This window comes from Symphalangus syndactylus, chromosome 2 (genome assembly GCF_028878055.3).
Source record: "Symphalangus syndactylus isolate Jambi chromosome 2, NHGRI_mSymSyn1-v2.1_pri, whole genome shotgun sequence".
Lineage (NCBI taxonomy): Eukaryota > Metazoa > Chordata > Mammalia > Primates > Hylobatidae > Symphalangus > Symphalangus syndactylus.
The window spans coordinates 137,650,052-137,674,931 of NC_072424.2; the positions used below are offsets into that span (position 1 = coordinate 137,650,052).

At 48.6% G+C, this 24,880-nt stretch overlaps 1 protein-coding gene across 5 annotated transcripts; it reads left to right on the forward strand.

Moving 5' to 3' along the window:
• Positions 1-14: 14 nt before the first annotated feature.
• Positions 15-22,277, forward strand: PNLDC1 (PARN like ribonuclease domain containing exonuclease 1). Of its 5 annotated transcripts, none has more exons than XM_055268790.2 (19): positions 18-1,891; positions 2,279-2,336; positions 2,620-2,693; positions 4,826-4,865; positions 5,515-5,638; positions 6,100-6,188; positions 7,524-7,594; positions 10,292-10,368; positions 10,567-10,710; positions 11,590-11,659; positions 13,267-13,352; positions 15,136-15,191; positions 17,515-17,579; positions 18,123-18,176; positions 18,693-18,735; positions 20,149-20,248; positions 20,542-20,717; positions 20,835-20,933; positions 22,027-22,277. In XM_055268790.2, the coding sequence occupies exons 1-19, from the start codon at positions 1,816-1,818 to the stop codon at positions 22,088-22,090; spliced, it is 1,566 nt and encodes a 521-aa protein (XP_055124765.1). In that variant the 5' UTR covers positions 18-1,815; the 3' UTR covers positions 22,091-22,277. The 5 variants fall into 5 exon arrangements, with proteins under 5 accessions (XP_055124781.1, XP_055124765.1, XP_055124788.1 ...); XM_055268798.2 differs by having other exon boundaries at positions 20-1,891; positions 2,211-2,336; positions 7,524-7,624; XM_055268782.2 differs by having other exon boundaries at positions 20-1,891; positions 7,524-7,624.
• Positions 22,278-24,880: the final 2,603 nt, after the last annotated feature.

Genomic DNA, 24,880 nt, shown 5'->3' on the forward strand with positions numbered 1-24,880 from the left:
TTGATGTAAAGCACTTATTACTGTGTCTAGTTCATGGCGAGTGATCTCAGTGAATGATAGTTGTTTGCTGCTCAGAGTATGGGGTGTTTTTTAAAATAGGAAATGTCAGTATCAGTCTAAGCTTATTATAGAACAGTCAGTATGTGAAAATGAAAGGACCAAATGCCAACCTCACTTGAACTCTTGGTTCCCAACAGTAAGAGAAATAAATTTGAAAGAGGAAGGAGGTGGCATGAGGAGCTGAAAGCAGAGGTGGAAATGGATGGGGTTAGTGGGCGCTCAATCTGCCATGAAGTGAACATTTTATTAGATAGAAGAAACTTGAAATGCATGCAAGTTAATCTAAAATTTGAGCTTGGGTAGATGGGAATCATGGCAGTTCTCTGAAAGGAGCTGATTAAGGTGTTAATTTTTGGCTATTTGATAAACGTGAGAAAAAACCTGTAGGCAGTTAAGGTGGCTTCTAGAGCATTGTTTTCCAGTTTTTTAAATGTATACCCCAATTACACGTTTGTTTAGAAGTGAAATATGTTACTTCTGCCAATTTGAGTATTCAATGTGTTATTTTAAATGGAACACATCTGTATGAAGTATGATTTGTTCTGAGAGGCCTTCAGAATCAAATGGCTTAATAGTCCCGTTTTGCTTAATTAATGTCCCATAGAGGCATTTAAAAGTATAATTGAATATCAGATGCAGTGCCTCACACCTGTAATCCCAGCACTTTAGGAGGCTGAGGCAGGTGGATCACTTGAGGCCAGGAGTTCGAGACCAGCCTGGCCAATACGGTTTAACCCTATCTCTACTAAAAAACAAAAATGAGTTGGGCGTGGTGCATGCCTGTAATCCCAGCTGTTCCAGAGGCTGAGGAGGGCGAATCACTTGAACTCAGGAGGTGGAGATTGCAGAGAGCCGAGATGGCACCACTGCACTCCAGCCTGGGTGACAGAGTAAGACTCTGTCTCAAAAGGAAGAAATAAAAAAGTATAATGGTAATGTTTTCTCCCCTAACCTTAAAGATTGATTTGAGCACCTCACTTTGAGGACCATAGTTCCAAAGCGCTGTTCAAGTAGAAGCCTAGCATTCAAGGGAGGACACTAAGGAAGATCATGGACTGGTTGCACTGGAAACAGTAACAAAAGTAAAAATTAAGCCCACGTGTAAGTGATGGTGTAGGTAGGGATTTCCGCAAGGAGTGAGTGCACGAGATAATCCCTAGGGACCAAGGATTCTTTCAATTTAATGGGCAGTTCTTGAGGCTTTGCAAAGTTTGATTGCAGGTGTCAAGACAGTGGTAAGGTGGACAGGAGAATGAGGAAAAAGATGTCCAGGGGCGTGGGAGAGGGAATGGGGACAGACTAATACTGGCAGTGATGGAGAAGTTGGGAAGAGGTGATTTAGAAGACCGTGAGCCGCAGCAAAGGATCTGCTGCTTGCAGTTGCGTCCGGGGTTGTTCCTGCTCCGCTCTTCTGCTTTCACCCTTTCTGGGGACTCTGTCTTGCTCTCCTGCCACGCCTCTTAACATTCTAAGCCCTGTAAATGACATTCTCACGTTAAGGGCTGCAAAGAAATTGGTGAGGAGCCGGGTAAACAGGCTTTGATTGCAAATGCAATCAAACCTCTGTAGCAAATCGTACAATTAAAACACCCGCAGGCAGGTGTGGGCGACGCCAGCGGCACACGGGGAGCTGGGCACGTGGGGCGGAGGCAGCTGCCTGGTTTCCACGCGGGCGCTCTTTAAGACCCGGCGGCGCGACGGAAGCGCGTGGGCAGCACGTGATAGAGCTGGGCGACTCGGCAGAGCTGCGCGGCCATGGACGTGGGCGCCGACGAGTTCGAGGAGAGCCTCCCTCTGCTGCAGGAGCTCGTCCAGGAGGCCGACTTCGTGGGTGAGGAGCCTGGGATTCGCGGCTGTGCGGGACAGAGCCCTTTGCCCCGGGCGAGCTTGGGGAGGGGGTGGCGGGACGGTTGCCAGGCCACAGGGCCTCAGAGAGGGCCTCGGTAAGGACAGGGGGCTTCCTTCTCCGGCCCCGGGGCGATGGGACTTTGAGCAGCAAGTACACTCCGAGCCCCACGTGCCTTGTTGGCCAGAGCCCCGTGCGCCCAGGTGCCTGGCTGCTCCTTGCCTTGGTTCCTCCATTTTCCCTTCCTGACCTCGCCTGGCTTCTTGAGCACAGAGGTGAGCTCGGGTGCCTTGGCCGCCTGCAGATCTACAGTGTGAGGAGTGCTGGTGATGTTCTGCACCCGAGGACTGGTATTTTTTGCCTTCCCGGCAGGTCTGGACATGGAGTTCACGGGCCTTCGTTCTAACCTGTCTGGGCCCCAGCAGATCAGGTAAAACTAAAGCTGTGTCCCCTCTGTGTAAGATCCTGGCCAGACCAGCGTTGTTTCTTCTGGCCAGCAGCCTGTTGGCATTTGGGGGGCAGGACGTTTTGTGTGGCTTGCTCCTACGTGTTGGAGGACCTTGCTTTCTGTCCACTAAATGATGGTAGTGTTCCCTAGTTGTTGTAACAAGGAAAAAATCCTCCCCGGTTGCGAGTGGTGATCCTGCCGCGGAGGCCATTGTGCCGGGATGGGATGTCATTGCTCGTGGAATGAGATGCCTGTTTGTTCACAGCCTTTTTGATTTGCCATCGGAGTGGTATCTAAAGACCCGTCAGAGTGTTCAGCAATTTACAATCTGTCAGATTGGTGAGTTTAATATCCAGCTGTTTTTCAGAAAGGTATTTTTATTGTCCTTGGATTTCCTACTGTAAAAACAGCTCTGAGATTTTTTTCAAGGATATTGAGTACCGTTTTGTATGCTTGTTTTGTGTTGGGCAATTTTATACATATGGAATCAACACTTCGGAGCAAATAAAATTTAGCAGCATTGTTTCTGTGCTTAAATAAGTCAGTATTAAGGAACACTCACTGTTACTCTTTCAAGTAAAACTGTGTGTGTGCGATTTTTATTTTATTTTTCGAGACAGGGTCTTGCTCTGTCACCAAGGCTGGAGTGCAGTAGCATAATCTCAGCTCACTGCAGCCTAGACTTCCTGGGCTCAAGTGATCCTAGCACGTCAGCCTCCTGAGTAAACTGGGACTACAGGCTCACCACCACACCCAACTAATTTTTAAATTTTTTGTTCAGATGGGTTTTCGCCATGTTGCCCAGGCTGGTCTTGACTTCCTGGGCTCAAGCAATCTTTCTGCCTCTGCTTCTCAAAATGATGGAGTTATAAGCATGAGCAACCACACCTGGCCTGTGATTTTTTTTTCTTAAGAAAATTTACACACAAAAATAATTTTTTTTAAGGTCATCTCAGTTTCAGAAACTTTTTTTTTTCCTTGATGGGATTTGGAGATCTTTCTGTATCGGTTCATACAGGTCTATTTGTTGATTTATTTATTAGTTTATTTTCTGAGATGGAGTCTTGCTCTGTTGCCCAGGCTGGAGTGCAGTAGTGCGATGTGGGCTCACTGCAACCTCCTCCTCCCAGGTTCGGGCAATTCTCCTGCCTCAGCTTCCCGAGCAGCTGGGATTACAGGCAATTGCCACCAGGCCCGGCTAATTTTTGTATTTTTAGTAGCGACGGGGTTTCACCATGTTGGCCAGGCTGGTCAAGACAGAGCTGTTAACAGTTGCGTAATGAGGTTTCTTTTACAATTACTCAACTGTAATGTGAATTACGAACTTGCTTTTGTAATGTGAAATTAGCTGTAGATAATACATGAACAAATGAGCATGGCTCCATTCCACTAAAATGTTATTGTATTTACAGAAACAGACCCTGGGCCAGATTTTACTTTTCTGGGTTTGTCTGTGCCCTCTCCTGCACCATGGGGTTTTTGTTATGTTGCCCAGGCTGGGCTCAAACTTTTGGGCTCTGGAGATCCTCCAGTCTCAGCTTCTCAAGTAGCTGGGAGTGCTGCCATGCCCAGCCCCTGCTTTTACCATGAATGATGCTGAACGTGTGTGTGTTTTCCTCTCTATCCTGATCCTTTGCTACTTTTCTGTTATGTTTTTTTTTTTGTTTGTTTGTTTGTTTTTAATTATAAGACCTCTTTGAGAAGTATGGGAAACAGTTGTAGTTATGTTTCCAGTGTTGTACCCAAATTTGAAGTCTTTTTTTTTTTTTTTTTTTTTTTTTTTTGGCTGGTGGGAGGGGGGACAGAGTCTTGCTCTCTTGCCCAGGCTGGAGTGCAGGGGCACGATCTCGGCTCCCTGCAACACCCCTGCCTGCCAGGCCCAAGCAATTATCCTGCCTCAGCCTCCCAAGTAGCTGGGATTACAGGTGTGCACCACCACACCTAGCTAATTTTTGTGTTTTTAGTAGAGACAGGGTTTCACCATGTTGGTCAGGCTGGTCTCGAACCGAACTCCTGACCTTAAGTGATCCACCTGCCTAGGTCTCCCAAAGTGTTAGGATTACAGATATAAGCCCCCACACCTGGCCTGAAGTCTTTTTTTTGTTTGTTTGTTTGCGTATGGTTTTCTTTGAGGGGTGAGGAATAGACATTTTAAATGAGTTAAATATATAAATCTTAATGGTTTCTGGTATTTTCTGTGGTTAGTTTTAAAACTATGAGAATGTCACTTTAATATTTACTTCTGTATTTAAAGAACAGGCCACAATTTGATTTTAGCAAATTCAGTGGGAATTACAATTTGACGTTTCTCATGCTTCCAGTCTGTCTTTTCTTTTTTGTCATTAAAGATGTTATCCTGTTGTACAGCCCACATAGTATCTGTGGGCGCAAAGTACTGTTTGAATTGTCTTTGTAGTGAAATTCAGGTTGCTTTTCCTTGGCATTCATTCCCTCTATGGTCATTCTTCCAGGATTGTCTGTGTTTTCTGCTGTTGAAGGAGAGGCAAACAAGTACGTATCAAGAGCTTCTGCAAACATAGGTGCTTCCCACCTATGTTCCACAGCTGCCCCCTTCAAATTCTGCCTCAGGTGCCCCGATCACTTTTGCCCTGGATGTTCCGTATTCTCTGCTGTGTCTGTTCCTCCACTCGCTCTGCCCTCTGCGGATTCCAGCTTGTCTTTGACGTCTCTCTGGAAGCAGTACCTGCCAGCCTTGCTCTGTGCCTTAAGTGCTCCTTTCCCCATTTCCATCGCCTCCAGTGTGCACCTATATTAATAAAAGCACCTGACACAGTGTGGTATAATGAAAGTGATGTTTAAACTCCCTGACACAGTAGGCAGAAAGGATGCCCCAACCATCAGGGTGCCTCCCCACCCCCCATGAGCAGTTGAGGATGCCAGCCTGCAGGCCCTAACCTGGCATCCCTAGGCGGCTTGTGGAGGGGCTGTCTCTGTGGTAAACCCTGGCCCTGAAGGCAGGCTCTCTGCCTTTTTCATTTAGCACCCCCAGTGCCAATCATAGCTCCTGAAACACAGCAGACACTCGGGCACACTCAGATTCTTCTTGCCTAAAATAAAGAGCCCACCCTGAAGCCGGCCCTGGGAGCCAGAGTTTTTTAAATGGTTGTGGCTTTTTCTCTGTATGTTTATTTTATTATAGGTATATAGCCCATTCGTGTAACTTCTATCTCTTCCCTACAACGTTTGGGATTTTGGACTCAGAATTCTCTTTCCAGGCTTCCAGTGTTCAGTTTTTGAATCAGTATGGCTTCAACTATAACAAGGTATGGCATTGGAGGAGGGGAACGGGAATGTCTTTTGTTTGTTTTTGAGATGGAGTCTCTCTCTCTCTTGCCCAGGCTGGAGTGCAGTGGTGCAATCTTCGCCTCCCACGTTCAAGTTATTTTCCTGCTTCAGCCTCCCAAGTAGCTGGGATTACAGGCACCCACCACCATGCCCAGCTAATTCTTTTTGTTATTTTTAGTAGAGACGGGGTTTCGCCCTGTTGGTCAGGCTGGTCTTGAACTCCTACCCTCAAGCAATCCACCTGCCTCAGCCTCCCAAAGTGCTGGGGTTATAGGCATGAGTCACCGCACCCGGCCTGGGAATATCTTAAAAGTGATCTAGACTAACTGGCCTATACAGCCCGTCTCCTTTCCCCTTTCTACCTGTCCTCGTGAGATCAGGCACAGAGGATCCCTCTGACTTGTCTCCTTGTTCTGTTTCTTGTTTTGTTTGTCTTAAGTTTCTCAAAAACGGAATCCCATATATGAATGAAGAACAGGAGAAGAAAATTAGACACGATATCCTGACTGGGAACTGGAGAGTTCGCAGGTGTGGCCTGTTTTCTCCAGGTGTCTTTTGGTTTCCTAGTTGCTGTTGTCTGCATTTCCTGTGGGTGGGTGTGCTGTTTCCAGGAGTGTGGCGACCTCCATCCATGCTTGGCGGGGATGGCTTCAGCTGCCTGTGCAGCTGGCGCTGCTCTCCCCGTGCCCGAACTGAGAATGGCTTTCACCTGTCTCCATCGTGTTCCACTCATGAACCTCTCACTGCGTCGAGTGTGAGTTTCGGTGTTTAAAAAGAAAAACTGACTCCTAATTTGGAACTCAAAGAAACAAGAATTCCATTCCAGTGCTAGAGGGGAAGAAATGGCTCTGTTGGACTTGCTGTGAGATGTTATGTTGATCCCGCATGTGATCTTCTGAGGGATTTTTCAAGGATATCTCTCGGGCAACCTTGACTGTGCCAGTTATACTGGGCACTGACTTCAGATGTGTGCCTTGGTTAGGCTGTGTCTGCCCCGCCGTGCCTGACCCTGCTCCCCTAGGCCGGGACCTCTGCCTTTTTACTTTGGCTCTCTGTGCCAGCCCCAGTCTCTGAAACCTCGTATTCCTGTAGAGCTGGGGTCAGGAGTGACCACAGCGAGAGCAACAGCATTGTGGGTAGACGGACCGGGGTCCTTGGGGCTGGTACCCTCACCTGGAGCCAAGTGCTGTCAGCTAGGTGTGGGTTTGAACAAGGCATGGAAGCTCTTTGCCTTTATCAGGAAGGGGGAGATTAAATGAACATCTGAAATGCGATGAGTGATGATCTCTTCCAGATAATTCTGTTATGTTGGAGGAATTTTTGTCTCTTTGTATTTTTCCTGCTGCTTTTCATATAAAAATGTAGCTTTTTATAAGGGAAAAACAAGTTGAATTTTTAACCTTCTTTTATTTGCAAGAGTTGGAGAAAGGCCTTTCCTTATCTCAAAATATTAGGTTCTGTTTCTGACGCAAGAGACAATGTGTTTACCAAAGTCCTTGTCTTTCCCTGATTGTCCCAGATAGAGGCTTTATCACCCCTGAAAGCTGAATAAAGAAGACGATCCTGACAGCAATGCTTGGTATTGGCTAGATACCAATAGCTTTTCCTCCATACATCCTAGTGAAGCAGGAGGGGATTGAATATATGCCTGGATCCTATGGAAGGTTGTGGGCTGTTCTTCCAATTGTTTGGCTTCCGATTGCATAAGAGCCTCAGAGAAGAAATCGTCTTCTTTTGGTCTATTTTCTTTGTAGATTGCAACATGAAAACCAGAGGGTTCAGAAACTGCTCTCATGTTGACATAGTCTTGCGGTTCTGATGTGTTTTTCTCTGACATGTTCACTTTCATGCGCCCATTTTCAGCACTCCGGATAAAGACCAAATCAAGGTGGTGATTGACGAAGTGACGCGGTGGCTGGACCTGGCCAAGGAAGGCGACTGGATGACTCTTCCTGGGATCACTGGTAGGCAGGGGCTGTTCTCCCAACGCAGGAGCATTGGGACAGGTCACTGTCACCTGCCAGGAGTTGGGGGAAACACACCGTTTCTTGGGATCCTGGTCCCAAATGCCTCGTGACTGAGTCTGATGCCAGCATTTGTTCGGCGGATACGTAATCTTTGTGGTGAAAGCTCTGACCTGCATTCACACCCAAAGCTTTCAACGTACTTTGGGTTTCAAGGCTGAGAAGGTCAAGTTCCATTCCTGAGCCATTCCTTTTATCTCAGTCCTGGGTGCCCTGTATTATCTTGACTTTTGTTAATCTCTAAGCTTTTCCCCCACCATGTGGTGTGGAGCCACAGTGAATGTGCTGTAGCTTAGCAGCTCTCAGAGATTGGTCTGTGGACCCTAGAGTCTCTGGGACCCTTTCCAGTGGGTGAGGTCAAAATGGTTTTCCAAGTATCCCTCAGCTGTACTTGCTATTGTCATTGTGCCATTTGCATTGATGCCCAAGCAATGTCGGACAAAGCTGCTGGCACCTCAGCACACAGTAAGGCAGGAGCATCATACCATGTTCTTTGTTACCACTTACTCTGTTAAAAACGGAAAGGCCAATGTTACTAGCAGCCTCCTTGATGAAAAAGTAATATTCTTGGTTGTATTAAATCTCAATCTTTTGATTACTCATCTTTTAAATATTGTATGTCAATATAGGTATGTAAAAATAAGTATGCATAAAACATTGCTCGGCTGTGTGCCAAAATACAGTGACTGCGTCAAGGAAAAGTGCTTGTGAGTCTTTTGAGAGCTGAATTAGCTGCTTTTTTTTTTTTTTTTAAAAGATACAGTTTTGCTCTTGTTCCCTGGGCTGGAGTGCAATGGCACGATCTCGGCTCACTGCAACCTCAGCCTCCCAGGTTCAAGTGATTCTCCTGCCTCAGCCTCCTGAGTAGCTGGGATTCCAGGTGCCCGCCACCACACCTGGCTAATTTTTGCATTTTTAGTAGAGATGGAGTTTAAGCATGTTGGCCAGGTTAGTCTCAAACTCTTGACCTCAGGTGATCCTCCCACCTTGGCCTCCCAAAGTGCTGGGATAACAGGCATGAGCCACCGCACCCGGCCCCATGAAATGTCATTTTTACTGGAAAGAACTGATTGGTTGCTTAGACTTGAAGGTTTCACAATCATTTTCTCAGTGAAAAGAGCTTGTTGGCCAGGTACAGTGGCTCATGCTTGTAATCCCAGCATTTTGGGAGGCCAAGGCAGTGAGCTAAGATGACGCCACTGCACTCCAGCCTGAGCAACACAACGAGACTCTGTTTCAAAGAAAAAAAAAAAGCCTGTCACTTTAAGGAAGATAACTCACAGTATTTCCTAGTGATACAATTATGGCTTTCAATCAAAACCTGGAATTTTGAAGAATTTACATGTGCCACCATAAGCTTGACAGCTTTCCAGTACCACGACCTTTCTGATGAGATCAGTGATCATATTTTCCAATGTCTTCTGTTGGTATTGTGTAATAAAATGTGCAAACATTTGGGAGACCTACATAACCCTGCCAACCAGCATTTTCCAGATTACTAGCACGTAATATTACTATTGTGCACTATCTTATCTCATGGATAAGAGATCTATTCTAGGTATGAGGTAGGCCAGTGGATTGCAATGTAGCAGTACAAGAAAACTCATTAATGATGGTTTCAGATTCCACAGTGCAATTAATCTTTAAGAAACTACCACTTGTTGAGTTTGGTACAGTTTTAAAGAATATCCAAAGTCATTTGGTAAGGCTACTAATTCTGTTCCCTTTTCCACCTACATATCTGTTTGAGGCTGGATTTGTTTTTCTTTTTTTTTTTTCTTTTTTTTTTTTGAGACGGAGTCTTACTCTGTTGCCCAAGCTGGAGTGCAGTGGCACCATCTCGGCTCACTGTAACCTCCGCCTCCCAGGTTCAAGGGATTCTCCTGCCTCAGCCTCCTGAGTAGCTAGGATTACAGGCATGCGCCACCATGCCTGGCTAATTTCTGTATTTTTAGTAGAGTCAGGGTTTCACCGTGTTGGGCAGGTTGGTCTCGAACTCCTGACCTCAGGTGATCCGCCCTCCTCAGCCTCCGAAAGTGCTGGGATTACAGGCATGAGCCACCATGCCCAGCCCTGAGGCTGGATTTTCTTATGTTTCAACGACCACAACATATCAACAGATTGAATGCAAATGCCGATGTAACATTCCAGCCAAATGTTAGAGATTTGCAAAAATGTAAAACAGTGTCACTCTTCTCGCTAAGTTTTTGTTTTAGAAAAGTTATTTTTTATAAGTGTTATTTTTGTTCATGTATAATGGGTTTTTGTTATTTAAAAAACTTCTTTAAATGTAAGAGTTTTAATTTCTAACATGCTTAATATCAATAGCTGTAACTCACATAAACACAAACTCTATGGCATCCCCAACTTAAGAGTGGCCCTGAGATTTAAAAAAAAAAAACAAAAAAAAAACCTCTTAGAATGCTGCCCCAGATCCCATCATGACAGGCCAGTCCCTGCCACATGGCTCATGGGCTTGAGCACCCTTCAAGCTTCCTTTCCATTTGACCTCTCCGTCTCTCAGCTTCTGCTCCTCTGGGGCTTCTCTTATGGGGAACATGCCACATGGTTCCAGGTGCTGTGTGCCCCTGTGTTTCCCTGCTGCAGGCTTCCAGGCCTTTGAGGTCCAACTGGTGCTGAGGCAGGCCCTCCCCAACATCTGGACGGTGCTGAAAGATGAGGGGGTGAGTTCTTACTGAGAACAGGGCATCAGTGGCGCCATCGTTTCTCTCTCATAATTGGCCAGATCTGGCCTCTGAAAAGCTTTTATCTTGCATGCTGCTAGTTTTTCCCTGTTTCCTTTTGTTTCGAGATGCAGAGCCATTTCTTTAGGCCTCACTCCCGGTAACCCAGGATTCAGGGAATTTGTCCCTGCTTTTCAGGTGGTAGTGAAGAAAGTGAGTAAACAACATCGTCGGTATCTTCAGAACACCTCTTGTGACCGAGAGAGCTGTTGGAAGGAAAACATTCTTCTCTCAGCAAGGGGTTTTTCTGTCTTTTTCCAAATGCTGGTGAAAGCCCAGAAGGTAGGAAAACATGTCTCTTTTCTTGGCCTAAAGGCCGTCTTTAGTATTTCTGGTCATAGATACTAAAGGCTCCTTCAACAGCAAGATAAAATTCCTTAAGATAAATGATTCCTTCTCATGAATTTTTTTCGTGTTTTACTTTCAGACAGGGTCTCACCTGTCACCCAGGCAGGAAGGAGTGCAGTGGCATGAACACGGCTTACTGCAGCCTTGACCTCCCAGGCTTAAGTGAAACTCACACCTCAGCTTCCCGAGTAGCTGGGACTGCAGGCACATGCCACCATACCTGGCTAATTTTTCTTTTCTTTTTTTTTTTTTTTTTTTTAAGAGACGGGATCTTGCAGTGTTGCCCAGGGTGGTCTCGAACTCCTGGGATCAAGTAATCTGCCTGCCTTGGCCTCCCAAAATGGTGGGATTTATAGGCATGAGCCACTGCACCTGGCCTTCCTTCTCATTTATAACTAGCTTCCTGGATTTAACCTTCCTTTCACCAAATCATGATAGGTTAATTTGGGGCAAGAGTATCCATAAGAAACAGTACGACTTCTTTGCTCCTTTCCGTAACACGGGAATTTCAGTGCTAACTGACCTAAGACTCCTTGGGGAAAACTGCAAGTGCCTGCTTCACAGTATAGATTTCCAGCGCAGACCCTGCCTTGCGTGCCTTCTACTTGTGAATTGTTTTCTTTTTTCTTTTTGTTGGCATTTAAGCAGTTGAACTACCTTTCACAGAGGCAAACGAAGGTTAGGATGGAACTGTGAAGTGATCAGAATTGCAGTGGGTTCTAACGCTGTATCTTTTGCAAGAAACTGTTAGTCTGTAGTGGCTGGATTACATTTTTTTATTTTCTCTCTCACCTGTTGATTTACTCCAAGTAGCCCTTAGTGGGACATAATATGATGATGGACCTGCTGCACCTCCATGAGAAGTTCTTCAGACCCCTCCCAGGTAGGGGCAAACCTGTCATTTCTCTTCCTTCATGCTAGTTTGCCATCTGGCAGAGGGATTGGTACAGAATCGTACCCCTGAGGCAGCTCCTAAAATGCACATTCCTCCCCAGTGTCTGCAGGTTTCTGGAGAGTTCGGGCAGAGGCCTGTACTCTGATCTGTTACTGTCTCCCCAGAGTGGAAAACCAGGAGACTTTGTCAAGGGGAAAAAAATTTAAATTTGAATTGATACCCCTCTCCCCATTACTGAAGCTGTTCAGAGTTATTGTATAAAACTTGGCAAAATCAGAAATGCATGAAGTCAGAAGTCACCTTTAATCAGTTAGTATCCTGAATTTTTACATATTTGATTACACTATGTATTTGATTTTTGTTTGGCTTTTTTTTCCCACTTACCCAAAGCATTATTTTATGTTGTTAAAAACCTAATAAATGCTGCTTCAATGTCATGTGACACTGTCTTCTGGCTGTCCCCTGCTGTTTCATGGTTGATTCCATTATTGGACATGCAGTGGTGCAGCCTAGTGGGTAAAGTGGGGACTCGAGCCTTGGTGATCTCATCCATCCCACACTCACTACGTGTGTAGTCTCCAGTGAGTTGACATTACCTTAATTGTAAGATTGGGATAATAGTGTCAATATCAGAGTTGTGAGAGTAAATGAATTAATAAACGTACAAAGAACACTAGTCTAGATTACAAGGGGTGAGAAAGTTTTAGGAGCCATTTCCCCAAGAAACGATGAAACACCTGAGTTTGGACATATTGAGAGAGTTGGAGAATTAGCGGTGAAATTAATAATATGCATTCACCAAAAAACTAAGTACAACAAAATAATCGCTGGGAGAACAAAAGCTGTGCAAGAAAGGAGAAGTCATTGTAGCCACCACAGAGCCTTTTGTGAATCACGCTCGTGGGGCAATATGGGCATGTGTGTGGAGGTGGAATGAGAGGGGTCATTACCCTCTCAGCTGGTGGGAGGTTAGGAGTGAGGTGTTTCTCTTAACACTGCACCATGCATGTGCTAGAGAGATGGGAATAAATACCAAAAGGAAAAACTGCAAGTGGTTGCCTTTGGGGAGTAGGAAATGGGAGAGTAGCAGGAAGAGATCACAGGGTTTTGTTTTTAGTGTGTGTGTTTTGCAATAAGCCTCTTTAGATGCAGGTATAACTTTGATAACTTTACCAACTGAGTTCTTGTGTAAATTTTATCAGGACACTTTACTAGTTATAATTTTTGATTTTTTTCTTGGATTTTTCTCTAAGCAATTATTTACAAATGATTTCATGTCTGCTTTTCTGATAATACTTCTATTTTTAAGTCTTATCCCATCGGCTAGAACTTCACAAACTACATTAACTAAGGTTGGCAATAGAATGCATCCTGAATTTAATAAGAAAACCGTTCGGCCTTTACTATTAAAAGTGGTGATGGCAGCTTGATCTGAGTTTAGAAATCCTTAGTGGCTAGGATTAATGGTGTTTTCAATTCCTGTTTTGTTTCAGTTTGCTTTATTAATCAGTGCTGGTGGCAAGCTAGGTTCAAGAATGTCCCTTCCCATTTTTGCCAACAAATTCACTCTTGACTGCCTGGGTTTTTCCCCTCAGAAAGCTACGATCAATTTAAGCAGAATATCCACAGGCTGTTTCCTGTTCTCATTGATACCAAGAGCGTAACAAAGGATATCTGGAAGGTAATGAATAGAATTGCTTTGGGTTAAGAACTGCTTTTTCCATACCGGTTACACTTAGCTTTCTCTTGTGGGATTTTTTTTCTTGTGTGTGTGTTTTTTTTTTTTGAGAGGGAGTCTTGCTCTCAAAGCCGGGCTGGAGTGCAATGGCGCGATCTTGGCTCACTGCAACCTCCGACTCCCTTGTTCCAGCGATTCTCCTGCCTCAGCCTCCTGAGTAGCTGGGATTACAGGTGCGCACCACCATGCCCTGCTAATTTTTTGTATTTTTAGTAAAGACGGGGTTTCACCACGTTAGCCAGGATCGTCTTGATCTCCTGACTTCATGATCCACCCGCCTTGGCCTCCCAAGGTGCTGGGATTACAGGGGTGAGCCATTGTGCCCGGCCTGCCACTTGTGTTTTTTAAAGTTGTTACTTGAATGCTTTTCTCTCTTCAAACCAGTATCAGTTTCCTTTTGTATTTTGGCACCTGTGCGTCATTGTATTAGCTTATATATGACTCTTTCCTTTCTCTCACTCCAGTTTCCACATTTTGACTTATTTGTATAGAGTTTTTGTGCTTATTTAGATCAGACAACAGAACAACTTATTTTAGAACTTGATGCATGCCTTAGGAATATTTGCAACATGTGTGCAGAGCACCAGGGGGGAGGGGTTTCCCTCCTGAAGAATCTTGAGAAAACTTCTTCTTTATTGAGCCCTCCAGTCATGGGTTCCTCAGTCCTGACAACATGTTAGAATCATGTGGGAAGTTGAAAATGCTGATAGCCAGGCTGCACTGGCAGCTTCTTGTCTGACCTAGAGTGGGGCCAGGTGGTATTTCTAAAGCTCCCCGGGTGATTCTGTTGTGGAGTCGAGGCTATGTACTATGCGTAGAGAAAAGAGACCTGACTGGTTTAAATGCTGCTTAGAAACGAAGCTGAGAATAGCCAGGCGCAGTGGCTCACACCTGTAATCCCAGCATTTTGGGAGGCTGAGGTGGGTGAATGGCTTGAGCCCAGGAGTTTGAGACCAGTCTGAGCAACATGGGTGAAACTCCATCTCTACAAAAAATACAAAAATTAGCTGGGCATGTTGGTGCACACCTGTAGTCCTGGCTACTTGGGAGGCGTAAGTGGGAGGATTGCTTAAAGCCCGGGAAGTGGAGGTTGCAGTGAGCTGAGATTGCACCACTGTATTCCAGCCTGGGCAACAGAGGGAGACCCTGTCTCAAGGGAAAGAAAACAACTGAGGAACAGAGAACGGGGCATCCGATCAATCTTGTGAAGCCTTAGAGTGATCCCTTATGAGTGAATTATCCAGGAAGGGAGCCACACAGATGGGAATGGGGTGTGTGGTCTATCTCTGCCCGGAGGCTGTTATTATTTGTAGTTGGCGTATTTCCAGCTACTATGAACTTTTAGGGTTTAGTAACTAGGCATTACCCCAAGGCCCTCTAGGCCTTAGAATGCCTGTATGCTACATGTATGTCCCTGGCCTTTGTCCTAGTGCCTGCCTTTCCTGTGTTTATGGGTAATCTGTTGAACACATTTTCTAAGGGAGATAGTGTATGTAGAGTTTTTTTCTAGCCTGGGTTTTTGAGAGTCCTTCTAGGAAACCCAGGAATACTGCGTACCCTGACATCCTAACTAAGGATTAAGGATAGTTGCACCATTTGAAGAGAAAGAGGAGGTTGTAGGAGTGAGCATTTTCCAGGCCGTTTTAATGACCATTTGGTACTTCCTGAAACAGAGAATAAACAAAAGCGCAAATGTTTTCCTCTGGTTTGTTTTCCATCATTGTAGGAGATGAATTTCCCGAGGGTGTCGAATCTTTCCGAAGTCTATGAAGTCCTGAACAGGTGAGGGCGGCGATTCCTGGAGCTGCTGCTGGAGCAGGGTCTGCGGCCGTGGCGGCCTCCCTGTGCCCCGCAGGCCTTTGGGCTCCCTAGGCACGCCCACCATTCACAGTGATGCCTGCTTGGGACTGGGTCTCCTCCAGCTCCTCCTGCTTCATGGCCCCCTTCCTCCCATGACCCTCTTGCCTCCGTTTCCAAAGAGAGAGAAGCCAGAGACAGGAAATCTCTCAACCCTTGCCCCTCAAAGAGTTGCGCGATTACTGTCCCCTTTTTCATTGTCTCACCCCTGTCACCAGCAAATGGAGCACCTTCCCTGTGCAAGGCCAGGCAGGAGGAGCTGCCACCTACTCGTCACCTTCACCCCTGCTCAGCGACTCCCCACCCCTCCCTGCCCCTTCCCGGGGTGTCTCCACCTCTTTGTCTCCCTCTCATTTCCTTCCACATCAACAAGTGTTCTCCTAACTTAACAACAAAGCCTCCTGAACTCTCCGCACTCCTCTTCCCTCAGCCCACGGCAGGCAGGGTCTTGTCTCCTTCATTTCTGCTCTCCACAGGGGCACCCAGAGCCGCCGGTCTGTCCCCAGTCAGCAGGTCGAGGCACGAGAGGCATTTGGAACGGGGCGGCACCCTGTCCTGGATGTGTGTGTGCGATTTTTTTAATCCCATTCCTTGTGGTTTGTGTTCTCTACCTGTCTCCTAAGTTTTCTCTCACGGGCCCCTCCTCAGCCCTGTTCCTGCTCATTCCCAGGCTCCCGTGTGGCCTGGTCCACCTCCTGGGCTTCAACTCCCAGCTCCTGTGTGCGGCTGCGGTCCAGACCTCAGCATCTAGGACACTGCATTTACCAGCTGTCTTCTTGATGTTCCCACCCTACATGACCTACGGGCACCTTCAACTTGACCCTCCTCTCTGTCCCTTAAGCACACTCCAGTGCCTGCAAACTCAGAAGTCTTGATGGTGCCAGGCGTGATACTGGGGGCTGTGTGTGCATGAGAGGACGAAGTGGGGAGAGAGCTTTGTTGTAAATGCCCAGGCTCTGATTCCAGGCTTCCTGGGTTTAAATCTCAGCTTTGCCACTCACTGGTTCTGTGAGTGACCTTGAGAGAATTACTTAATCTCTCTGTGCCTCAGGTTAACCATCTGTGAGATGAGAAAATAGTGTGTAACTCCAAGGTTGTCGTGAGGATTAAATGAGTTCATAGATGTGGAAGGACTTAGAACATCCCCTTGCATGTAGTCCAGGTCTGTTGAATCTTAGCTGCCGTTGACAACTATCCTGATCCTAATGGACAGCTCATGGCACACGCACGACAACGATGCCTGTTTTACAGATGGGGACATTAGGGGTCAGGAGGCTAAGCAAATGAGGTTCTAGAACATCTTATTGCAAACCAGTGAAGCGAAGGTTTCCTTGTCACACGCCATCTCCATGCACCCAGGTCCTGGAGCCAAGACCTAGAAGGGGTCACAGAGCTGAGTTGTTCACATCTATTGAGTCAGGTTTTATGGACGTGACCCTGTAGGTCTCTCAAACCTCTCCTTTCTCTGCATTCTCAGGATTATTGTCTTTTCATTCCAACCATGGAACTGTGGTAGTAGCCCCTGAGTGGTGTCCCAGCCTTGTGGCCTGACCTCTTCATACCCCACACCGCCCCTTGAATTCACCTAGAATGTGAATTCAAATGGGCTGTTTTTTTCTGGTCACAGTCTTTCTATGGTTTCTGAAGCCCCTGCCTGTTATGGGGGCTCCTCCCCACCTTCTTGGCCCTCCCTTCACACAGGGGCTTCAGCCCTACTTCTCAGCTCACAGCTCCTGGGGTCAGACCTCCTTCTTTTCCTCACTGTCTTTGCCTGCTGGAAATGCCTGCCATCTCCCCATTTCTTGAACTCCATTGGTTCCTGTGGTTTGGGACTCTCCATGAGTGCTGTCTGCCTCCAGAAGCCTGCAGGGTCCTGGCGTGACTGTCATGCCTCAGGCCTTGCGTTTACAAGAGACAGGGATAATTGTCTCTGTAGTTGTCGCTAGACAGGCCACTAGACAGCTCCGGAGGATAGAGACAGTATCTTGTCTATCTTGGTGCCTGGGCTCAAGTGAAGCATTTGATAAATGTCTGGAGTAACTCCACTGGGGCCTCCTGCACCATTGTTCTTTCCCCTTTCCTGTTGCCCAGTTACCAAGACCTTACCTGTCCATGCCTAGATTTGCACCTTAAAGATAAGTCCTCAGTACATTTAAAAAATTTATATTAACTTAAGGGACTGAGGGGGAAAACAAGAAGGGATTACTTTCAGCAAATTGTTTTTTATTCTATTTTTCTTTTCCAATAGTGACTTGAATCCCACCAAGAATTCTGGACCAGAGATTGTTCACGCAAGCAGGTGTGAGAAATACGGTACGTTCCCATGAGCCCACAATCCTTGCACAGTCGGCAGAGTGCTGAGGTGCTCAGCTGAGCTTGTCCTTGACCCTGGTTCCCCTGCACCCCTCCCCTCCCCCCCAACCCTCCCCTCCCCCCCAACCCTCCCCTCCCCCCCAACCCTCCCCTCCCCCCTACCTCTCCCCTCCTCCTACCTCTCCCCCTGCCCCGCCCCGTCCCAGACAGCAGGGGAGGGGGAGGTTTGTGTGGGGTTTTCCTTCACTCTACTTACTCCATGTAAATCCTGCCCCAAACGAGCAAGCCCAGAATGCATCCAAGAGCCCTGGGAGTTGTCTGTTTCCTCCTTAATGTGGCCCTTAGTCTATAAGGCAGCTCTGATCTTGAGGCTTTCACCACCATGGGGAGGACCAAGGTGAAGTTGGTGTGTGGGCCCGGAGAAGGGTATGCAGGACCATGGGGAGGTTGTATGAGCCACAGCCACTGTGGATGGTGAGCTAGGATGGGGCGTGTTTCTAATGACTGCCCAATTCTCTCTCCTCCTGGTGGAAAATGCCTCAGTTGAGACAAAGTGCCCCCACGAAGCCGCGTATGATGCCTTCCTCTGTGGGTCAGGTAAGGATTGCGGTTCCTTTAAAAGGAAACTCACTTTTTTTTTTTTCTTTTGTTTTTGAGACAGGGTCTCACTCTGTTGCCCAGGCTAGAGTACAGTGGTGAGGATCTCGGCTCACTGCAGCCTCTACCTCCTGGGCTCAAGTGATCCTCCCACCTCAGCTTCCCAAGTAGCTGGGACTACAGGTGCATGCCACCATGCCTGGCTGGGAATACAGGTGTGCGCCACCACGTCTGGCTAATTTTTGTATTTTTTGTAGAGATGGGGTTTTACCATGCTGTCCAGGCTGGTCTCAAACTCCAGGGTTCAAGCAATCCGCCCGCCTCGGCCTCCCAAGGTGCTGGGATTACAGGCATGAGCCACCACCCCCAGCTGGAGACTCACTTTTTGTTGGCAGTGTGCCCCTGCCATCCCTAGATTCTGCATTTATTTCAGATTGGCTTGCACATAATGAGATAAAGCATAAGCATGCACATTTTGATAAGCTCTATTGCATTTCTGTCTTTTTTCCTTCCTAGTTCTTTTGAAAGTGGCACACTTGCTTCTACAGAAGATACACCGGTAAGTGTTCTTTCTTTTCATCCTGCTGTTCAGTCGGTGGTCAGGATTTATTGAGCGCTTGCCGGAAGCCAACACCTCTCCAGTCCCAGAGTTCTACCAAAGAAGGGAGAATGTGAGGTGTCACTGGTTAGAAATCTTGTCCCTGACTGGGCAGCAGCCCACAAATGGCCCTGTGCCACAGGAGTAGCCCTTGCTACCGCCCCTGTGCCTGCCTGCCTGCCTGTATGGGCCCTGGCCCCCTCATCCCCGCAGGTGTCAGGAGGCCAAGGCAGTGGGGTTAGGCTTAGGTTCTGACACCTGTCTCAGTCCTTCCCAGCCTGGTGTGTGCTTGATTGTCTCTCACTTGCTTTCTTATAGCCATGTAAGCAACAGTGAGGTATGAGGAGAAAGTGTTCAGGTCAATGAATGATGTATCCATTGTTGGGGGGCACATAGGCTGGGGAGAGATTAGTGGAACCCCACATTGGAATCTTCAGTGCATTTCCCCACGGCAACACCATCTTTGATGCCTGCAGCCCTGGGCACATAGGCACCAGAAACACATTAGCAGCGTGCACGCTACAGCACCGTCCTTGGCATGCATGTTTGTTAAGTAGGACTTAGCCGGCCAGGTGAAGGAGCCCATCAAGATTCTAATGTGTGCTTTGGGATTGATGTAGAAATATCTTTTTGGACTATAATCTATTAACTTGGGTACTGCCTATATTTGTCCGTTTTAGCAGTGGATGTTATAAATACAAAAGTTCTGTGACACATGGATGGGGAGCTTATTTCTTAAATGTGCCAGCCTATCCCCCTCTCTTGTGGTTTGACTGTTAAAGGGCCCCCTGGTAAGTATGTGTGTGCTGGACAGTGAAGGAGCTAGCAGTAGTGGAGCACCTCAGTGCCCGGGGTCACACGTCTTTTATTTCTTTTAATCCTTATGGCCTAAAAGCCCTCCCTGCCTGTCTGTGTGGCCCGTGGTTTTGCTGGGGCCTGCGCTCAGGTGTGTGTGCTCCCTGGACAGAGGGGGCACTGGCAGTGGGAGGAGGCTGTGGGATGAGGGATGCCCTTTTGGAATTAAAGGTGATGTCATGCCAAGGGGGGACAGCATGGGGCTTTCTCTGAATAGTGGCTTTGCGCTGATTCTCTGAGCCTATTGCTGTTTGTCAGCAGTGGGACCCTCACCAAACCATCACCAGCAGATGGTGACCATCCAGAAGCTGTTCTTCTATGTGGCCACGGAGAATGCTTTTAGACTTGCCAGCTGGGGAAGTGCCCAACCGGAGCCCCAAAACTTGTGAGGGCAGGAGGGAGGGAGAGCCGTCCGAGGGAGTGTCCTCCTCCTGTTCTGTCACTGGGTTCTTGGCTGTGGCTGAGGAAATGGATGAACTTCCATGTGCCCAACAGCTTTGGGGTTTTCTGTCCTTGCAGCATCGACCCTGTGCCCGAGTCGTCTTTTCCTCAGTACCTTGATGTGCTGGCTCCTTACGTGAACCAAGTGAACCTCATCCGAGCGGGGGTCCCAAAGATCGTGAGTAGATCTCATTTGGCCCCGTCGCCCCATTCAGAGTTCATGAGGCTTCGCTGGGAAGTGGCCAGTGCTCTCTGGGACTCGTGAGAGGGATTTCAGTGGTCGCCGAGATGAGAGCTGGGTTTTTCTTTCCTCTCATGTTTCTCCACCAAGGCCAACATGGACTCATCCTTCCTTCTCTTCCCCTCCCCACCCCAAGCAGAGCCTTTCCTAGTTTCTTTTTGAGATCTTCGGACTGGATAAGAAGTTAGGAAGCACTGTGGAAAGTCTCTTGTGTTCTGCATGTTTTCTAGAATTTTTCTGGTCCAGATTATCCCAGTTTCCGACCTCCCATCCTCATCCTCAGCGTCAAAAGGTGGCCTGGGGTCAGCGAGCAGCAAGTCTACCATAAGTTTCAGAATCTCTGCAAGTTTGATGTCAGGCGACTCACAAGAAGCCAGTTCTTACTCCTGACCAATAAGTTTAAGGAGTAGGTGCCTCTAAGTCCGCGTCCCCGACCCCTGTATCTCTCTGACTCCACCCGCCTGATCACAGCAGGCGGCGCGATCCTGTTGCCTGGCTGACCACAGCAAACTTGTTTTGGCAGCGCGCGGAACATCCTGAAGGAGTACCGGGGCCACCCGACCCTGTGCATCTCCCTGTACCACTACTGGAGACACTCCCCAAACGTCAACTGCCTGCTCCAGTAAGTGACAGGCTGAGGCCGCCTGCCTGTCCTGGAGTCCCCGGGGTCCCAGCATCCCAGCGTGGTGTGACTCGAGCACAGCTCACTCGCTGGTGTGTTTTGCCAAGGGGGTTGTTGATGAGTGTGGTGTCCTGAATGTCACTGACACTGACTGTGTGTCTGTCGAGCACCTGCTGTGCTGGGCACCGTCATAGTTCTAGGGCCTCGTCGGTGAAGCAGAAAATCCCTGTTCTCATGGAGCCTCACGTGCTGGGGGAGATAAACAGGATAAACAAATGGACCCTATAACGTATTGGGTGACAAGTGTTTATTAAAAATGAGAGAAGGGTCGGGGTGGGTGGCAGGCTACAGTTCAAAGGAGCTGATGGGGGTCCTCATTAGAGACGTGGAGTGAGCCAGGCCGAGGGGACAGCAGGGCAGAGCCTTCCAGTCAGGATGTGCCAGGAGAGTCACGGGGAGGGGAGGAGCCACTGTGAGCAGAACAGCATGGAGGGGACATGGGAGAAGGAACCGGTGCCCCCCAGGTGGGGGCCACACAGGGAGGACGTGGGCTTCTCTCAGGAGAGAGGGAATCGTGGAGGTTACAGCAAGAAGGTCCATAACCCGACTCAGGTTGCCTTCCGTGTTGGGGTAGACTGTAGAGGTGACGCCGTGAGAGCAGTCAGGAAGGAGATGCTTCAGCTGGGTCACAGCTCTGTGCAGCCAGGGGCAGCGGGGTGGAGTCAGCGACAGACCAGAGAAGGATCAAGTGCGAATCCAGGGTTTGCGTCCTGAACAGCTGGAAAGGCAGAGCTGCTGTCGGTTGAGCTTGGTGAGGTTCTGGCTTGCGCGTTAGGGGCACATCCGTTAGGAAACAGCATTGCTGAAGGAGCGCACTGAGCTCCGAGGCAAACCCTTTTTCTTTCAACCTGCGGTTTGCATCCCAGAGCCAGCCTAACCTCGAGAGGCAGAAGTTCAGTGTTGGCACTGGGAGGGTGACAGAGAGAAAGAACATCTGAGTGCACGGGGCTGGGAAGGAGGAGGGGCAAGCCTGTGTCAGTGCCTCTCGGCCTACTGGGTGCCCTGGCCACTGACACGTGTCATTGTCTTGCAGAGTCTGTGGCATAGTGACTGCCTGGGCCCTTCTCGCGTTCATCCTCGGAAGATCTGGTCCCTGAGTGCAGCAAGGCCTCCTGCGGCCACCCTCGGGTCCCCATGCTCTCTCGGAGGCGTGCTGGGTGTGTTTGTGTAAATCAGATTCTGCTTGCAGATGAATCTGTTTGGTCTTTTCTAGAAATTCTTTTATGTTCTGAACGTGAAATTCTGTCAACACTCTCAATGATAAATCAGTCCTTGGGTATCGTACCTGTATGTGTGGTCAGAACTTTTCTTGCTATAAATGCAGGTGGAGCAGTCAGCACCTCGAGATTTAAGCTAATGTCTCATGAGCAGGTCACTGTGCTAGGAGCTGGACACCAGATGAAGAAAAGGTGACGTTATTTCTGGGAGAAAAACTAATGGCTTATTATTGGCTATTGTTGACTTAGGTCTGAGAAATGGCCTTCCTAAGTTTAGTAAAGGAAGGATGTGAAGCTTGGAAGAGGGAAAGTCATGTGCACTGGGGACATTTTTGATAAGTGTTATAAACTGTAAGACATTCACATGCATTTAGAAACAATGACCCACAGCCCCAGTGTGCGCCTTCGATGTCGGCACAATCGGACGCTGTGTCTCCTCCGCAGCGGTCTGCACTACGCTCAGCTTTCTCGGTAACTTTTCTCTGTGGGGATCTAGACTCGGCTGGGCTCTTTGTTCAACCTGGAGCTTCACTTGAGGGCTCTGCAAAGCTGATTTAAATTCAGCTTGGGAGACATTTTTCCTCTAGAAAAACAGGGATTAGTGGTGGTAGCTGTCCACAGGAGGGTTTGGGAACTGCTTTTCCAGAGGTCACACCCCTTTCCTGAGGGGTGAGAGGCCCAGTGGCCCTACAGGATCCTTTGCGACTTACGATCTGACCAGCCACGCCACACTCCGAATAGCAGCTGTTTCCTCATCTGCTCAAACCGCATTGTCAGGTCAGTGTCAGGGTGTTGGGTTTTTTTTGTTGTTTTTTGTTTTTTTTTTCATTGAGTGTAACTTGTTTTGAGACAGGGTCTCTGTCGCCCAGGTTGCAGTGCAGTGGCACAATTGTGGCTCACTGCAGCTGCAGCTTCTACTTCCAGGGCTCAAGCAATCCTCCCACCTCAGCCTCTCGACTAGCTGGCACCCACAGGTACATGCCACCACACATGACTAATCTAAAACAATTGTTTTTGTAGTGATGGGGTCTCCCTATGTTGCCCAGGCTGACCTTGAACTCCTGGCTTCAGGCCATCCTCCTGCCTCAGCCTCCCAGAGTGCTGGGATTACAGGCGTGAGCCACCACGCCAGGCTGATTGAACATAACTTTGCTGAGGAGAATTCCACTTTTCTTTCATGGGCTTTGGGCTTGACTGTGTTTGGGTAAGTCCTGCTTTGGGCAAGAGGGGCTCTTGCGAGCCCCTCTCAGCTGCCTGTCTTGAGGGCTGTTTGGCATCCCAGCGGCGGAGCAGGGCCAGGCGCTGTAAGCTGTTCTGCAGAGTTCTGGAGTTGGAGGCATGCAGCACTTTCGTAAGGCCTTGTTCATTCACCTCTTCTCTGTTCAGCGTGCCTTCACTGGGCACCTGCTGCATGCCCTTCAGTGCACTGTGCTATGGGCAGGGTCCTCATGTCCATGGTGACCTGGCTGACCCCACAGCCCTGTGTTGCACCTGCTGTTCCCTAGGGCAGCCCTGAGCTGGAAGAGCTGGAAGCTGTGCCACAGTCAGGCTTTGTTGATCGTTTACTTTGAGCAGTGCCCAGGCGCTGCTGACCAGGGCACTGCTCAGTAATGCTGAGTGGTTCGGGTCCCCCTGCCCTTAGCAGCTCTTACCCTGCCTAGATGGCAGTGGGGGGACAAGGCAAGCTCTGAGTCTCTCCCAAGGTGCTCTCCCCGCTCCCCTAGCTCTTCAAGGGCTGTGTTTTACCTGCAGGTCTCCCTCCCATCATTAAATGAATAAAACCGAAACAAGGCAAAAAGCCAGCCATTCTTCTCTCCTTCCCTAACTCTGTCCCCTCTCCCAGTGGCCCAGCTGCTCTTCCCTCTCCATCCGGGCTTTCGAGCACGTGCTTTCCATCGTTCCCGCCCCTGCGTGCCCGGGACCCACGCCAGTCATTAGGGCCCCCTGGCTTCCCTCTCACTCCTCCACGGCCCTGGGTGGTGCAGCTCCTCTGGACGCTCTCCGTAAGTCTCTGGTCATTCTCTTCTCGATTGCCCTCAGCTCTTCCCCTGGCCCTTTAGATGGTGATGTTCAAGGACCTGGCACCATCCGCCGTGACAGTGCCGGGCCCTAGCATGACTCTGAAGTTTGTTCTCAGCTAACGTCTCTCTCCTGGGTCCCAGTTTACCTACTGAGCCTCTAGATTTTCCCACAGACACGCCAAGCTCCACACAGGCGGGATGGATCACTTTCCTCCAAGACGCCTGCCTTGGTGGAGGTTGTGAGCATCTCCCCAGCTGTAGCTTCCAGCTCCTAAACTCTCCCCACCTCCATGCCCCGCCTCTGAGCAGCCACCCACCTGCAGCTCCTAGACCCTCCCCAATCCCCTGCCCCTCCTCTGAGCCACCCACCTGCAGCTCCTAGACCCTCCCCAATCCCCTGCCCCTCCTCTGAGCAGCCACCCACCTGCAGCTCCTAAACTCTCCCCACCTCCATGCCCCGCCTCTCAGCAGCCACCCACCTGCAGCTCCTAGACCCTCCCCAATCCCCTGCCCCTCCTCTGAGCAGCCACCCACCTGCAGCTCCTAGACCCTCCCCAATCCCCTGCCCCTCTTCTGAGCAGCCACTCACTGGCAACTTCTGTCTTCGTGCAGTCCTCCTGGCTGTCCAGACCCCCTTCATATTACCTAG

What these genes read in the sequence shown, in the direction of transcription:
- PNLDC1 (XM_055268782.2), top strand. Translation starts at nt 1,816, where the DNA reads ATGGACGTGGGCGCCGACGAGTTCGAGGAGAGCCTCCCTCTGCTGCAG. An exon ending in CCAGGAGGCCGACTTCGTGG is followed by an intron (nt 1,892 to 2,278) that starts GTGAGGAGCCTG and finishes CCTTCCCGGCAG; the next exon opens with GTCTGGACATGGAGTTCACG. An exon ending in GACTCTTCCTGGGATCACTG is followed by an intron (nt 7,625 to 10,291) that starts GTAGGCAGGGGC and finishes TCCCTGCTGCAG; the next exon opens with GCTTCCAGGCCTTTGAGGTC.